This window comes from Myodes glareolus, chromosome 22, assembly GCF_982192425.1.
Source record: "Myodes glareolus chromosome 22, mMyoGla1.1, whole genome shotgun sequence".
In the NCBI taxonomy this organism is placed as follows: Eukaryota; Metazoa; Chordata; class Mammalia; order Rodentia; family Cricetidae; genus Myodes; species Myodes glareolus.
In genome coordinates, this window is record NC_142047.1 from 49286209 (window position 1) to 49302756 (window position 16548).

General features: G+C 49.9%; 1 protein-coding gene across 4 annotated transcripts in view; it reads left to right on the forward strand.

Annotated features, from left to right (window-relative positions):
* Positions 1-16548, forward strand: part of Kiaa0513 (KIAA0513 ortholog) — a 49558-nt gene that overhangs the window by 23336 nt on the left and 9674 nt on the right. For 3 of the 4 annotated variants that reach the window (XM_048437403.3, XM_085681801.2, XM_085681799.2), the window contains exons 2-8: positions 6971-7436; positions 10769-10868; positions 11542-11615; positions 12587-12657; positions 12847-13042; positions 14121-14161; positions 14606-14684. In XM_048437403.3, coding sequence (XP_048293360.3) covers positions 7108-7436; positions 10769-10868; positions 11542-11615; positions 12587-12657; positions 12847-13042; positions 14121-14161; positions 14606-14684 — 890 coding nt within the window. In that variant the 5' untranslated portion in view covers positions 6971-7107. Of the gene's footprint in view, positions 1-6452; positions 6598-6970; positions 7437-10768; positions 10869-11541; positions 11616-12586; positions 12658-12846; positions 13043-14120; positions 14162-14605; positions 14685-16548 lie in introns of those variants that run through there. The other variant, XM_048437402.3, reaches the window with a different exon arrangement.

Genomic DNA, 16548 nt, shown 5'->3' on the forward strand with positions numbered 1-16548 from the left:
TTAGGTCAGGAAGGATATAAGGGAGGCAGTAGGAGCGTATGCTCAGAAAACACAAGCAGTCGCAGGAAGCAGTGTTAGAAGCAGGTTGGGGTGTGGGGTGGGCTGAGGCTCTGAAGCCTTGGATCATCTGTGCCTTCCTCCACTGTGCTTATTCTTCTGCATGGGGCATCTCAGCTCCTTCCTGTTACTGTGCCAGAACAGCTGACAAAAGCAGCTGCAGGGGAAAGGACTTGTTGCAGTCCACGGTTCCAGGTTCAGTCCATCGCAGTGGGAAAACCAAGGCAACAAGAACCTGAGGCCCCCAACGGACAGAAATAAATGCCCGTGCTCAGCCCTCTTTCTTCTTTTTATCTGGTTTGATACCTCAGTCTGAGGAATGATGCCACCCACTGAGGGTGGGCCTTCTCGTTTCTCTTTACCTAATCAAGAAAATCCCTCTCAGACCTTGCCAGAGGCTAACCTAATCTAGAGGTGTCACAGGTACACCAAGGGCTTATCTCCAGGGTGAGTCTATGTCCTGGGAAGTTGACAGTATGAACCAGCACTCTAGGTGACTAGGTTGAGCACCTGTGAAGGAAGTGAGATATTGGACTCTTGGGTTTCTGTCCCATTGAGGCCAGAATTCTAAGCCAGGAGGCTACTCTGCCGACTGCCACATTTGCACCCAGGTCAGCATAGTCAGTTCCCAATCAAGCACCATCCAAGACACCAGAGGACACTGTTCGCACAGGGCCACTGTTGTGTTTGCAGCTGCCATGAGAGAAGCAGCCACTAGCTGGAGGCAGAAGATGAAATTGTTTTCTAGTGTTGAGAAAAGACAGATGCCGGGCATACTGCCGGGCTAGCAGGAGCAGGTGGAGGGAGCGGGTGCCTTGCCTTCCTGCCTCCCAGCCTCACTGCAGCATATCTGAGGAAGGGACTGGGAGTCTTCAGAGTCTCAAGTGACCAATAGGAGGAAGCAGCTTTAACAGGCCATTACAGGAGCCTGTTAAGTCCCAGAGCAAGTCGGAAAGGCATTTGTGGTGGTTTCTGCTGGGTGTGGGCCAGTCAGGCCCCAAACTTCCACAGTACCTTCAACGTCTCAGTAGGTTTTTTTTTCTGGCACCCTGGGGCTACAAGAAACACCCAGATGTTTATGACAGGTATTTATGTCTAAACATTTGTCTTTCTTATTGCTACTAGAACAAATGACTGTGCACATAGTGGCTTTAGCGGCTCACATTTCCTGCTTTACTACTGTGGAGCTCTCAGCAGCCTCATTGGGATAGTCTAGGGACTGGCAAGATTCCTTCTCAAGGCTGCAGGGGAAGTTTGCTTTCCTGTTTCTCCAGTTTCCCATGGCATCTGCCCACACTCCTTGACTTTATCATCAAACCCAGCAGCCTAGTCTCAGCATGTTCTTTTTTGACTCTGACCCCTCTTATTTCTAAGGCCTCTGGTGATAACTTCAGGCTACCTTCATAACCCAGAACCACGACGCAGTCTCGCCAGACCCCTCCTAGCCCCCACTCTTGTCAGTTTTAGGACAAGAGGTAAAGCAGATACATGCAAGCATGGTGCTGTGTCCTGTTCATGCAAGGGCTAGGCTACCGGGAGACCAGAACATGCTGTCCACACACATACACTGCATGCACACGTACCCTTTTTGCTCAAAGTTTCCTTCTAGGGAAGTCCCAGCCCTCTCACTCGGGTGGTGTGTTGGGAAAATCAGAGTTTGAGCAAAGTTCAGGGGATGTGGCTAAGTGCAATAGCAGGCGGTCTTAACCATAGTTCCTCCCGAAGCCTGCTGGGAAGGGTTGAGGCAAAGGTAGGGCTGGGAGGAATCCAGGGAGGAAGTTAGGGTGCCTTCCCTACCCTCAGAATGCTGATGCCACAGCTGCCTCCCAGGGTCTGCCTGTTCAGCTCTGCCTCCCTGGTCTGTACTTACTTTCCTCCCAGACTTCCTATGGCCCATTCAGAACTTACGTAGCCAGGAAAGCTTGCCTGGTCTGCTTTTCCCATGAGCGGCTGCCCAGCAACTGCCAGGGCCTCCTAGGCAATGGTCACCTTAGGACTTGTGTGTGGTACTGGTTTCTGAGGTCCAGGTCTCCTTCCCAGACCTAGCAGAACTGTTTGGGGCATTACCTGAGAACATCTCAGTAGTGTGCGTACTTGTTCGTGTGTGGGGGAGGGGTGTGCACGCACATGCATGTGCACTTTTGCATGTGTGCATGGAGTCAGAGGTCAATGTCAGATGACTTTCTCATTTGTTCTGTGTCGGGTCCAGAGCTGACACAGCTGTTCTCACTTCCTCCCCTTCCTTAAACTTCCCTTGCTCACAGGCTTCCCTCCCCCAGCTACTCATCCTCCTTATAACCCTGTTATTTTGACTGTGATCTCTTCTCTTTGTCTTCACCTCTCACCCTCCCCATAGTTCTCCTTCCCCCACCCCCATCACTCTGCTCTCTTCCTGCTTTTCTCGTGGTCAGGTCCAGTCTGCTGGCCATGTTCAGTCTACTGCTTTATCTGGACCCTTCCAGATGCCTCTGGCTGTCCTCGCTCTCATATCCACAATAAAAACCTTCCCCTTAACCATACCACGAAGCAGTCATAGCATTCTTTTATCCATCTGGCACCTTGTTTTTTGAAATGGGGTCTCTTGCTGAGCCTGGAGCAGATTTGGCAAGGCAGGTTGGCCAGCCAGTGACCTACAGGACTCCGCCTGTTTTCATATCCTCGGTGTTGAAATCTCAAGTGCTCATTGTTGCACAAGGCTTGTTTGTGTTCACATGGGTGTAGGGGATCAAGCGTAGGGTCTTGTGCTTGTGTGGCTAGCACTTTGCCAACTGAGCTGTCTCTATTTTTCTCTCCCTGGATCTTGTACTTTGTGAACACTCTTGCTCTTGACTGTGCCTCCATCTCCCCACACAGTGGTTGATTCACACACAGTCCCATCAATGAGACTTGTGGCATGAAGGAATCTCACCCGAGTGTGGAAGTCACAGTTACTTAGCAGCATCTTGACCATGAGCCAGAAAGTGCAGGGAGACAGGTAGCTCTTCCGGAAGCCTGAGGAAGCCCGCACTGTGGAGCAGAGTCCTGAGACGGAAAGCCAGTGTCTTAGACTGGACACCACCAGGGCCTCTTGGAGCCCCCTCCAATAGACTGAAGTGCAATCTACAGATTTAGGGCTCACAAAGTGCTTTGAAATGAATTTAAATTGCCACTATTGAAAAATTAGAAGAGTCCAGATAGAAGATTTCAGCATGCCTTGAAAACTCTAGAAACTCTGATACTGCCAGACCTGTGCTTCTTAATGGAAGCCCCTAGCTGGCCCCAAGCAGAGACAGTGTCAGTTCTATGTCCTCCGGCCATCCCAGACCTTTTCCTGAGGTTAGCATGAAAGGTACAGTGGCCAACACCTTCTCACCTGGAAGCCTATAGCTGTGTTGCCTTCCTGAGGAGCAGGCTGGGAGCTGGTGTCCAGGTCCTTATGATACACACCACCTCACCAGGACATCCTGGCTCTTTATGTAGGGTTGGCCAGCTGACCTGTTGTTCTGGGAGGATGAGACCATGATACTGAGCATCCTCAGAGGCAGGGACACTGACCTGTTGCCGTGCACAAGGCTAAGGACCAGCATCTGCTCCCTCTGATTCCTCTCACCTTGTCTCTGGATTGTGATTTTTGTCACCATCTGTGGTGATAGGAATAGAAATAGTCCCCATAGGTTCATAGGAAGTGGCACTTTTTGAAAGGATTAGGAGGTATAGTTTTGTTAGAATAGGTGTGGCCTTATTGGAAGAAGTATGTTATTGGGAATGAACTTTGAGGTTTCAAATGCTCAAGTCAGGTCGAGTATCTCTCTCTTTTCCTGCTGTCTGTGGATCCAGATGTAGAACCCTCAGCTCCTCTCTAGTACCATGTCTGCCCACATGCTGCCATGCTTCCCGCCATGCTGATAATGAACTAAACCTCTAAGGCTGCAAGCAAGCCCCTGCTAAAGACTTTCCTTTATAAAAGTTGCCATGGTCATAGTGTCTCTTCCCAGCAATAGAACAATGACTAAGACACAATCCTGAACCCGGAGAGGCAGAGGTTAGCTCTGTCCTCTGGGAAAGGGTGACTTATTTACCTTGCCAGCCCAGTGAGCTCCATATTGGATCAGAAGTAGCCCTCCTGTGCTGGCAGGCCCACGTGGCTCTTCTGTTCCCTTAGACTGGTTTCCATGGCTCACGGGTCATTGGCATGAAAATCGACTGAAGAGGGGACCTGGACTCAGCGTCATGCTGTAACCAGTGCTGTGCATGTCTGCAGCCCATTCCCATATGACTCCCTTTCATTCCTATGTTCCCAGTGCCCCAACTGGGATGGTGCACAGGAGAACACTTCCCGCAACTCTTGACTCTGTCCTCACTGCCTTAGTCAGAGGCTGCTGTGATGTCCATGCTATTACTTCTCCACTCACTGTACATAGGCGCCTGTTTGTCAGAGTCACAGATACTATGTAGTGACTTTTTTTTTCTGTGTCACTGATTTTGATGGTTTGAATTCTTTCCTGAGGATAAATTCGAAGCATTCAAATTCTTTAATGGGAGAAGTGACAGGCATGAAATTTCTGAAGCTATGTCTGCCCTTGCTGCCAGGAAGATGGAAAATGTGTCATTTTTGCTAGAACTGTGGTGATATTTGGATTGTAAGGTTTTTGTTTTGGTTTTAGGTTATTTGTTTGTTTATTTGTTTTGTTTTATTTTTCAGACAGGATTTCCCTGGGTAACCCTGGTTATTCTGGAACTCACTCTGTAGATGAGGATAGCCTCAAACCCAAAGATCTACCTGCCTCTGCCTCCCAAGTGCTGGAATTAAAGGTGTACTGGATTGTAGGTTTGCGGGGGATTGATTTTTTGGGGGGGGGTTTCAGGACAGGGTTTCTCTGTAGCTTTGGAGTCTATCCTGGAACTCTATAGACCAGGCTGGCCTCAAACTCACAGAGATCCCCCTGCTCTGACTCAGAGTGCTAGGATTAAAGGCATACACCACTACTGCCCAGCTGTAATTTTAAAATTTTTGTAACTCAGTTTATAAATGTTCTGTGTGTTTTTAAAAAAAATTGAGACAGGGTCAAATGTAGTGTCCTCAAACTCACTTTGTCAGTAGGATGGCCTCGAACTCTGGATCTTCCCATCTCTACCTGGGATTACAGGCATGAGCCAGCACACCTGGAAATTTTGCATATATCTGTGTGGTGATTAGTATGGATTGCGACTTGTCCAAGCGTTTAGTGACTGTACTTCCTCTTGTGTGTTCTCCTCAGTGATCTGTATATTAGTGAGAATCAAGGTTTTGGTTAGCGGTGCATGAATCTATAAATGTGGTAGAATTAACAGTGTCCCTGCCCTGGTCATTCTAAATGCTTTCCTTGTGTGTTTCAAATGGGTATCCACAAACATGGGCCCGTGTGCATGGCTTTCTGTCCTTTGGAGAGTAGGAGTGTGGTTCCACATGGCCCTTTGACATCTAACTCAGTCTTGCTGTCTCACATAGGGAGACCTCCCCAGAAAGCAGAGCCACAGGCAGCAGATGTTACTAGGAGAGGGAGTCCTAGTGCCCCTCTTTCTGAGCTGCCACTCACTGTCCTCTGACCTTGTGGACCCTTGCTACTGTCAGAGCCAAGGTTTGTGAGTCTCCCCTGCACAGAAGCAGGTTTTATAGGCTCTGCCGCACGTGTACCACTGCCCCTGTGCATGTGTGCATGAGGATGGTGACCAGAGCCAGCTGTTCCATCTTTCTGACTCAGAGGATCTAAAAATACCTTGGACTGGGCGTTTGGAGGGAACTATGATCAACCTGTGAGTGTTAAGCTCTCAGGAGTCAGCGTGTGTGGGTTTGAACTGCATTTCCCCCAAAGATGCAATCATCTCAGCAGTACAGATGGCGGTCCTGCCCCCTGCAGTAGCCTCCTAGGTATCTTGTCTAATAGGCCAGAGCCAGGGTGAGGATGTTTCCTCCACCACTGAGCATGGCTGTCACAGGCTTTTGCTGTTCGGCTGCTGCCCCTTGGTATTGGTAGGAAGGGCTTCCAGAATGGCAAATACATCCTGAGCCAGTGCCAGAAACAGGGTTCTCATGCCCTCTCAGCTCCACGAGTGTGTTCCCAGTGAGGTGTGCTCATTCATGTACCAGATGCTCAGTAGAATCTGCTCTGGCTCGCACATGAGTCTAGATGAAAGGCTAGTGCCAGGTCAGCAGGGACCGTAATTGATTTTGAATTGCTGTGGATTGAAGCCTCTCAAAAGATGGACATGTGAGCCTGGCCTTGAGGGTGAACAGAATTCTGCAGTGGGGATAGGGAGGGAGAGAGGGAAGGAGACAAAGGAGAGATGAGCAAAGGAGAAGGGAGAGGAAGAGGAAGAACGCCAGGCTTCATGATCAGTGTGCAGGAGGTGACTTCCCATTGATATCCAGGCAGCTGCAGCACAGAAAAGGGGAAGAGCAGGGTAGAACCGCAGAGACTGAGGAGCAGCAAGAGGCCTGGGCAGAGGGAAGACTGAAGAGAAAGGGTCTCTGAAGGCGAAGGGGCTGCTGCTTAGCAGGGTGCCACTTGCACAGCTACTGAGGTCAGTGAACCCATGGGAGCATTGTGCCTGGTGGATGCATGCCGCCAGTGAAAATGGGCGTCATTATGTTCTGATTTGGTTGGCTGGAGTTTGTGGAGATGTGGTGTGCTGCTTAGATGGGAGGGATACTGACGCTGGTGTCCCTGGGGCTCCTTCAGTTAGCAAGTGCCAATGGCATGCTACCACATGGCAGCAAAGCGGGCATAGGAAACAGACTCTGGCTGGTGGCATCCCAGATCCTGTAGGTACAGAGATGATGATCAGCACAGGAAAAATGTGACTCATGGCTTCCTCAAGTTAATTTGTGATCAGTGACTTTCATTGGGGGACTGCCTTCTCACAGTGACAGTGTTTATGTCTGTTTCCATTCCAGATGCCATAAGGCTTCTAGGCTGAGCTGCTAGAGACTCAGCCTTGGTGGCCAGAGGCTCCCAACACACTGGTGGGTGTGTGCAGCTTCAGGAAACTGCTCCTCAGCCTGTGCCCCTCCTGTTTGGCAGCCCGGCTACCATGGAGGCCCCAGAAGTCCCTGTGGGCTCCCTGATTGACTTTGGGACTGAACCACCTACCTCCCCTCCCCTGGAGGCAGCACCTTCGACACTCCAGGACCCAGATGGCTCCTTGGGTGGCGGTGCATCTGAGAGTGAGACCACGGAGTCTGCAGACAGTGAGAATGACATGGGCGAGTCACCCTCACACCCGTCCTGGGACCAAGACCGCCGCTCTTCCTCCAATGAGTCCTTCTCCTCCAATCAGAGCGCTGATTCAGCCCCAGACGAGGAGACCCTGGCACTTCGAGAGTTCATGCGCAGCTACGTAGAGAAGATTTTCTCTGGAGGGTAGGTCCTTTGTGGGATGGAGGGTGGACCCTCTGTGGGATGGAGGGTGCACCCTCTGTGGGATGGAGGGTAGGTCCTTTGTGGGATGGAGGGTAGTAGACCCTCTTTGGGATGGAGGGTGCACCCTCTGTGGGATGGAGGGTAGTAGACCCTCTGTGGAATAGAGGGTGGACCCTCTTTGGGAAGGGGATTAATCCTTCTTTGGAATGCAGGGTAGGCCTTCTAAGGATACTAGCCTGCTGTCGAGTCCCAGGGACCTGATTCCTACTGTAGGCCTACCCTAACTGTGGTGTCTCTTGGCCATCCTAGGCTGCCTATAGAGTCACATTGTGAGGTTTTAAGAAGTTTCAGTCCTGGGGGTTGGGAACTTAGCTTAGGTAGAGTGCTTAACTCACAAGTACATGGTCCTCAGGAATAATAGGTAAAGACTTCCCAGTCCTGGACTCTAATAACCCAGACAAACTAATGCCTGTTCCCTGGAGCAACAGGTCACATACCTACAGGCTGCCTGGACTGTCTGGGAAGCAGCATATTGACAACTCTTAGGTGGGATACCAGCACCAAGGGTGTCATAGAGGGAGTGATCTACAGCCTGGCCAGGCCCATGTTCTCTGCTTATCCTGGTGGTGCTAGAACACAGACTCAGAGTAGCCAATTCATCCATTTCCCCTTCATTTTCTCACTTCATGAGTGGCTCTGCCTAGGCCTCATGGGGACCAAGGAAGCAGATAAGAAACTGTCTACCATGGTGTCTGCAGTCGCCTGTATGGCACGGGCTGTGCCCTTATTGCTACACAGGCAGAGGACACTGCAGAGAAACAAATAAGCTCTGTTAGTTGTTGACATATGTCATTTCAGAATTTTTTCCGTGTATTCATTTTTCCTAAGGGTATTGAGGATTGTCTTAGTTACTTTTCTATTGTGAAGAGACATCATATCCAAGGCAACTTATAAAATAAAACATGTATTTAGGACTTACAGTTTTAGAGGAAGAATCCATGACAACCGTGATGAGGAGCATGGCAGCAGACAGACAGGCAGGGCACGAGATCTGAGCATTTATGTCTTGATCCATAAGCACAAGGCAGAGAGGGGTAATGGGAATGGTGTGGGTGTCTGAACGACACACCTCTTCTGTCAAGGCCGTGCCTCCTAGTTCTTCCCAAACAGTTCTACCAACTGGGGACTAAACATTTAAATGTATTAGCCTATGAGGCCATTGTCATTCAAGCCAACACAGAGATAGCATGTCCAGGCCTCATACATGCTAGGCAAGTGCCTTACTGTTGATCTACTCCCATAGCCACTCTGCATTCGTGTGTGTGTGTGTGTGTGTGTGTGTGTGTGTGTGTGTGTGTATAGCTGGGTCCGGTCTGCCTATTTATGCCTGTGTATGCAGAGACCAGAGGCTGAAGTTGGGTATCTTCTTTATTCTCTCTTCACCTTTTTGAGAAAGGGTCCCTTCTGAACCGGAGGCTCCTTGGTTTGACTGGTCTGACTGGTCAGTGAGCCCTCAAGATGCTCCTGTGCCTGTCCCCAGCCCTGGAGTTAGAGGTGCATGCTAGCTTGTCTAGCTTTTATGTGGGTGCTGGGATCTAAACTTAGGTTCTCTTTATCAACTATGTCCCTTCCACAGCCCTGCTCTCTGCAGGGTTCCACTCTGCACCCCCAGCTCCACTGACACCTGCCTTACTTTAATGTTGCTTTGGCCTCCCAGCCACCGGGCATGTCCAGGGAAGCTTCTCCAGCTGTCTCAGAGCCTAGCTGGTCAGGAGGCGGCACTTATTGCTATAACTAAATTCAGAGTGATAAGGGCACTTATCACTTATCAACTAAATCTGGTCACCCAGCCTCCTGGTGGAGTCTACAGGCAGCTGATTCCTAAGTAACTGTTTCCTCAGAGTCTCTTCCTGGAACCTCTCCGTGGTCTTTTTATTGTGGTTCTTTTTTAATTAATTAAGAGTCATGGGGTCTGCCAGGTGTAGTGGCACATGCCTTTAATCCTAGCACTCGGGAGGCAGAGGCAGGCGGATCTCTGTGAGTTCAAGGCCAGCCTGGTCTACAGAGTGAGTTCCACTCACTCTGAGGGCTGTTGTACAGGGAAAGCCTGTCTTGGAAAAAAAGAAAGAGCCAGGGAGTTGGTGCGTATGCTACAACATGTGTGTGTGTGTGTGTGTGTGTGTGTGTGTGTGTGTGTGTGTGTGTGTGTGGTGGGGAGGGAACAACTTTAGGAGTCGGTTCTCACTTTCCACCTTGCTGAGGCAGGGTCTCTCTTGCTGTGCTGCTGCATGGCTCACTATAGACTAGCTGGCCCTTCAGAGCCAGCTTTTCACGTGGGTTCCAGGAATCAAACTCAAGTCATCGTGCTTGCCCAGTAGTAAGTACCTTTATCCCCTGAGCCCTCTCCTGACCCTCTGTTATGGTTCTTGAAGGAGTAGGGTAGGGTACCAAGAGCAGAGGCCTGGGAAACAGATGCTGGGGTTAGAATATGGCCTGAGCAGGGATATCTCTGGGTGAGCGCCCAGCTCTGCCTGACCATGTCACTGTTAAGTGGTACCTCAGCTGGGACACGGAGGTAGGTGCCAGCCCAGAATCTGAAGGTCCTGGGTGTAGCACTGAGGTGTTAGCAGTTACATCAGCTTGCCAGAACTTAGGTTCCTTATGGACCAGCCACATCCGCGTCTCCTGAGTTGCTGGAAATGCAGAGCTTCAAGCACTGTAGCTCCTCTGGGTGTGCACCAGGATTCTGTCAAGCCTGTCTTGTGGGGGGGGGGCAGTCTGCCCATAGCTGTAGTCTTGAGGTTTATGGTGTGATGGTCCACTCTGGTTAAAAACAATACAAATTAAAAGCAATACAAATGTTTACTTGTTGATCTATGGCTGGGGCTCTTCTGGCAAAGTGCTTGCCCAGTGTGCACGAAGCCCTGATTTAATCCCAAGCAATTCATAAACCAATCATGGTGGCATATATTTGTGATTCCAGCACTTGGGAGTTAGAGACAGGAGGATGGATGTTATGTTATCCTTGACCACATAACAAGTTTGAGACAAGACTAGTATAGAGACTCTTATCTAAAATATGTATATAATATATAATTATAATATTATAATTAAAACAATAATATTAAATATATTACATATTTATAATATTTTAGACATTATTTCTTATTGTTAATATATGATATATTAATATTTATATATTTTATATGATTGAAAATATTATTATTGTCTGGTGACAAACCCATAAGTACAAATGACATAAGCTGACCAATATCCAGCTTTCTGCTCCGTTTTCTTCTCTAAATTTGAGGAAAATGTTTGACTGCTCACAGGGAGGACTTGGACCAGGAAGAGAAGGCCAAGTTTGGGGAGTACTGCAGTGGTGAAGATGGGAAAGGCCGTGAGTGGTTCGCACGGTTTGTGAGTGCACAGGTGAGTGCAAGGTGGGCAAAAAGAACGAGCAACCTGGCCAGCACCACCATGGTAGAGAGTAGAGGGCATAAGCCAGTAGAATGAGGCCACAGACAGCTGGGGCAGCATATAAAGGCCTACCCTTGACTGGAAGCTCGAGTAAGGACTATGGCAAGCTTGAAATTTCTCTTTCAGAGACAAGCATATGGGCTCTGTCCATGCATATTATTTTTATGTTATATTTATATTAAATAACCCACAGTATTCAAATTTTGTCAAATAAAACATTTCAAGGTTGTGACGGGCAGGTAAAACCGGATGTATTGCGAAAGCATGGGAAGAATCACATCTTGCATATTCCCATTATAGGGATGTATTCTTCATAGAGAAGTTAGAAAATGCAGAAAACAGTAATTAGCAAAGCCCAGAATAGCCAGTTGTCACCTGGGGTTCTGTCACACCGTACTTCTCCCCATGGAGAAGCTTTACGAAATCCTGTGAGGACAATGCAGGAGAGCACCTTCTGGGCTCCAGTGCTGAGTGCCTGTGTCCTGCCCAGAGTCCTGGCAGAAGGGAAGCAGCCATTGGGGCCCATCTAAGAAACGTGGAGAAACGCAGAGTGACAAGCGTCCAGCCTTGCTGAACTGCTGCATGTCACCAGGTCTTGCTGATTTTCCTGGTTCTCTCTGCACAGCGCTGCAAGTCCAAGTGTGTGTCTGAGCCAACCTTCTACCGCCTGGTGCAGTCCTTCGCGGTGGTGCTGTTTGAGTAAGTGATGTCCTCCCCAAAGCCTCCTGCAGTTGTCCGTCCCACCTTTCCCACCTGTGATGAACCAGCTGTAGCAGCCACACCAGCTGTCACCCTCTTTTAGCTAGAATTCATGACCAGAATCTTCTGGGCTCCCTCCTGCCTTGGTGGGAGATGAGGTTGTTCTGTTTGCCCTTCTCATTCACAGTGCAGCAACTGTAACTGGACTGGTATAATTTCCTTTTTTTAAAAAAAAGCTTCTTTCTCTCCATGTGTTTGCTAAGTTGAATGGCTGTGTGAATATTCCATTAACGTTTGGTTGTAATCTTCAGCATACCGTGGTACAGTGAGAGCAGCCCTTTGCATCTGTAGAATGCCACACAGTATGTCACTCTCTTGTATACAATAGTTTGTTATGGTTTTCAACAAGTGACACAGAAGACTTGCATATTTATCTACTGTGGTTCACAAGTGCTACCCCTGGACCAGAAGAGTAGGGACAGCAATGGCCTGGGGTCTTGTGAATTTTATGTATTCTTACCCCGCCAAATCTCTGAGTCTGAGCCAGGGGCTGTCCAGTGGTGCATGTCCTAACAGCCCTCCAGGATGTCTGACACCCAGAGCCAGGCCATGCCCCTGCAGTGGCTCTCCTGACTGCATGCTTGCATGTTTCTGTCACTGCCTGGCAGTGTCTTGGTACTGAGGCTTCTGCAGCACTTTGGTCCTGCTTCGTCAATTTACAGAGGTGCCTGGTTATGGCGCACACCTTTAATCCCAGCACTTGGGAGGCAGAGGCAGGCAGATCTCTATGAATCCAAGGCCAGTCTAGTTTACAGAGTGAGTTCCAGGACAGCCAGGGCTACACAGAGAAATACTATCTAGAAAAAAAACAAGCAAACCCACAAACCAACCAAACAAGCAAGAACAAAAAGCAAGTATTCATGGGAGTCAGGTAGTGGGGCTCTAGCCGGCCAACTTTACTTTCATCCCAGGTGTCACCAGATGGACGACTTCGGGCCTGCCAAGAACCTCATGACCATGTGCTTCACCTACTACCACCTGGGTGAGTAAACCTGAGCAGAACAGCCACCCTGGAGTGAAGTTATGTGCTGTGCTGGTGACATGACATGGAGGGAAGCTTTGTCTAGTACCAGCCTTCTATCCTGCAGTCCCTGGGGACCACCTTCAGGTACTCTCCCTCTCCCGTCCATGCTGCAGATCTCTCCTTACTCCCTTTCTCTCCTCTCTCAAGGCAAACCACACCTGCTCCCCACAGAGCCCAGGGAGAAGCCGGCTGGCAGCATTGACTCCTACCTGAAGTCAGCTAACAGCTGGCTGGCAGAGAAGAAGGACATTGCTGAGCGTCTGCTGAAGAACACAGAGAACATGAAGGGCTTCTTTGGGGGCCTGGAGACCAAGCTGAAAGGGCCGCTGGTCAGGAAAAATGAGTGAGTGTGAGCACAGGCCTGAGCTTGTATGGAGACAGACTTTGGGGAAGCAGGTGGCTTGCCTAGTATTGGCCCCACAGCGCTTTTGAGTCACACAACTGTCAGCTCAGCATGACTCTACACTCCCAGAGCTTCCCATGGTTTCCACATGCTGTTTGCTGGCTGACACACTGGAGTCCAGGAACCGTGTTTCTGGGAATGATGGGAGCATATGGTTTTGTCATTTGGCAATAGGGAAACCACACTCTCTGCCCCCCCCCATTGCTATCATGCAAATTCATGTGAGCCAGATCAGGAAGGCCTTGGGTGCCACTGCCTCTAGGAGAGGCTGTTCTGACAAGCAGTACTTTTTTGTTTGGTTTTGGTTTGTTTGTTGTTTGTTTGAGACAGGTTCTCTATGTAGTTGTGGCTGTCCTGGACCTGGCTACATTGAGCAGGCTGGCCTTGAGCTCATCTGCCTGCCTCTGCTTCCCAAGTCCTGGGATTAAAGTCAGGAGTAGGGGCTGGAGAGATGGCTCAGAGGTTAAGAGCACTGACTGCTCTTCCAGAGGTCCTGAGTTCAATTCCCAGCAACCACATGGTGGCTCACAGCCATCTATAATGAGATCTGGCGCCCTCTTCTGGCATGCAAGCATACATGGAAGGAATGTTGTATACATAATGAATAAATGAATAAATAAAACTTTAAAATAAAATAAAATAAAATAAAGTCAGGAGTACCACACCTGCCCCAGAGGGCTCTTGGGATGGGTGCGTTGGTCATAGGAGTGCTGAAGCTGAGCTACCATGACGAGGGGGGCACAACAGTACAGGGGCAATCATCCATCCAGGGCCCTGCAGTACCTGAGGCCTGGTTACAGTCAGGATACACAACTTGTCCCCATCCACACAGAGGGCTCGTGGAAGATGGTGCCATGCAGTCTCAGCACCACAGGCCTCAGTCCCTAGACCTGTCATTTGTCACTGTGGCACTGGTTCGCAGCCTCTCTTCAGACGAGCCACACAGAGAACAGAGCAGCATCTGACAGGAAATGTGGCATGGGCCACCTTGTCACTGCTTTGGTCTCTCTCCCTCCAGGGAAGACGAAAACAAACCCAAGGACAGACAGATGAAGACTGGTAAGAACACAGCTCTCTGGGCTGTCCAGGAAATGGGGCCTTGGAGAGGTGGGACCTATGGCGTGGTGGAACCTGGGGATTGATACCTGGGGCAAAGGGGTGCCTGTAAAGGAAGGCATGGCCTACCTCTCTGGCTTTGTAACCAAGACATACCACCCAGGACTCTTAAACTGGCCCACCATTAATCATCAACAGAACAGGCAAGTTGCACATAAAAGGGCTTTGCTGGAGGGCAGGCTGTGCAGAAACTAAACCCTCCATCCCAGGAAGTTATGGGCCACACTGGGAAGAAGCCCTAAGCTAAGGATGACCAGGAGCTTTCTGGAATTAGGACAGTATAGCTTGATGGCTTTTGGGAGACCACAGTGTCTGCTGAGTGTCCATAGGATCTCCCAACAAGGAGTGTCCAGCCCAGGCTGCCCTTTGATCTCCTTACTTCCGCAGTGACTGTGATCAGCCCTGAAGATGAACAGAAGGGGGAGAAGGTTTACCTGTACACGCATCTGAAGCAGCAGCCCATCTGGTAAGGCCCACCCACATCCTGCCCCAACTGACCTGGCCTAGCTGCTGCCCAGCCCCTCAGCTGCCTATGTCTCCAGCAAAGATAGCGACCATCCTCACCTCTAGGGTAGTCACAGTGAGAGGATAGCTGCCAGCAAGTGTTAATAGGGATGCGAAGGCATCTGACTCTCCACAGAAGTGGGAAGGTACAGTGGCATGGCCATTGTGGAAATGCCGGACAGCTCCCCAGGGGCTAACAGAGTAGCCATGTGACTAGCCATTCCATTGCAGGTTCATGCATGTACCTATGCAGAAATCTGTATTACAGCGCACTGTTCGGAGCAGTCCCAAATGGGCAAGGCTAGCTGCCTGAGTAGGCATGCCATCTTTCTGCACCCGAATTGTGGAGTAAGCCTGCACACAGATCACCACACAGTGACCCCCCTCCCAAGCCGTTGTACTCAAAGAGAAGGCAGGCACAAAAGACCATGAGTCATCTCATCCTGTTTGTGCAGGATGCAGGGAACATAGAGTCACAGTAGATAAGCGGCAAGGGTGATGAGTGATTGTTGTGGGCTCCTTTAGGGGACTGCAGAAGTGCCCTGGGGCTAGACAGTGGGGAGCGCTACACAGTTGAATACACTGAGCAATCACTGAATTGCACGCCTCATTTATTTCTTTATTTAACTTTCTAAATTATTTGGAGTGTATTGCTTGCACGTATGTCACTGCACCATATGTGTGCCTGGTACCCTTGGAGGCTAGAAGTGGGCCTTAGATCCTCTAGAACTGGAATTGAAGATAATTGTGGGCTGCCATATGTGGGTTGGGAATCAGCACCCCGGTCCTTTGGAAGAGCAGTAAGTGGTTTTAACCACTGAGCGCTAGAAGTAAGGTCTCATGCGAGGACTCTGCCTGAGCACCTCAGGAAGGGATTCAAGTAGTCACCACACTTTCGGGTCAGTTCTTGAAGTATGCTGTGAAGCAGGGCTGTCTTGTTCACTTGGCCTCTCCTGGCCATGTTGGGATGCAGCCAGGGACCCTTGCCAGAACCAGTACAAGGCTGTTGGAAGCCTCTAGCCGTAAAGCTTGAGTCATACATTTTCTGAATATATCATTGTGCTAACATCACCAACCGTTAGCACAAAACAGACCAAGACAGTAGCCGTTAGCTCTGGCAGCCCTTAGTGTTGCTCAGAGCCCTGGGGAGCCTCCCATTTCCCATTCTCTCATCAGTGAAGAGCAACTCTAGCATGTAGTAGAATGTATCAACATGGCTCCTCCCTCAAAGGTCACAGTCCAGCAAGGGCCATGTGAGAAGTGTGACTGAGAAATGCAATGGGAACCGCCGGGGCAGGGGTGCTGGGTAGAGGCTCGTGAGGTCAGCACAGGGAGGCTGGACCTGAACCAACTGGAGACACTGTTCAGCAGAGGTGAGGGCCTCACTGGGTCCACATTACCCCAGAAGCTCTGCTGGACCCCTAGGTACCTGAACTTGGTGTAACAAAGGGTCTACTCTTGTGGACGCTGGCTCATGTGGTCTCTGTTCTCCCACACGCTATACTGCGTAGTAAAAACTGCCTGTGGCAATGAGCCTTCATGTGCAGTTGCAACATAGGCCACAGGCCACCCCTGATTTTCCAGCTTCCATGTTCCCGTAGCTATGTTCCTATAACTGCCATGGTGTGTGGCTTCTGGGTTCCCATGTTGGTGAGGAGATCCTATTCAGCAAGAAGGGGTCTAGTTGTCCACTTTCCCTTGGAAGCCCACTGCTGCCTGCCTGAGCAACTGAGCAGGCTAGCTTACTCCACTCTCCCACGGGCCTCTTCAACTCTTCCGTCCCCTGCCAAAACAACATTTTACTCACCTCTCAGGCTTCCCAGACG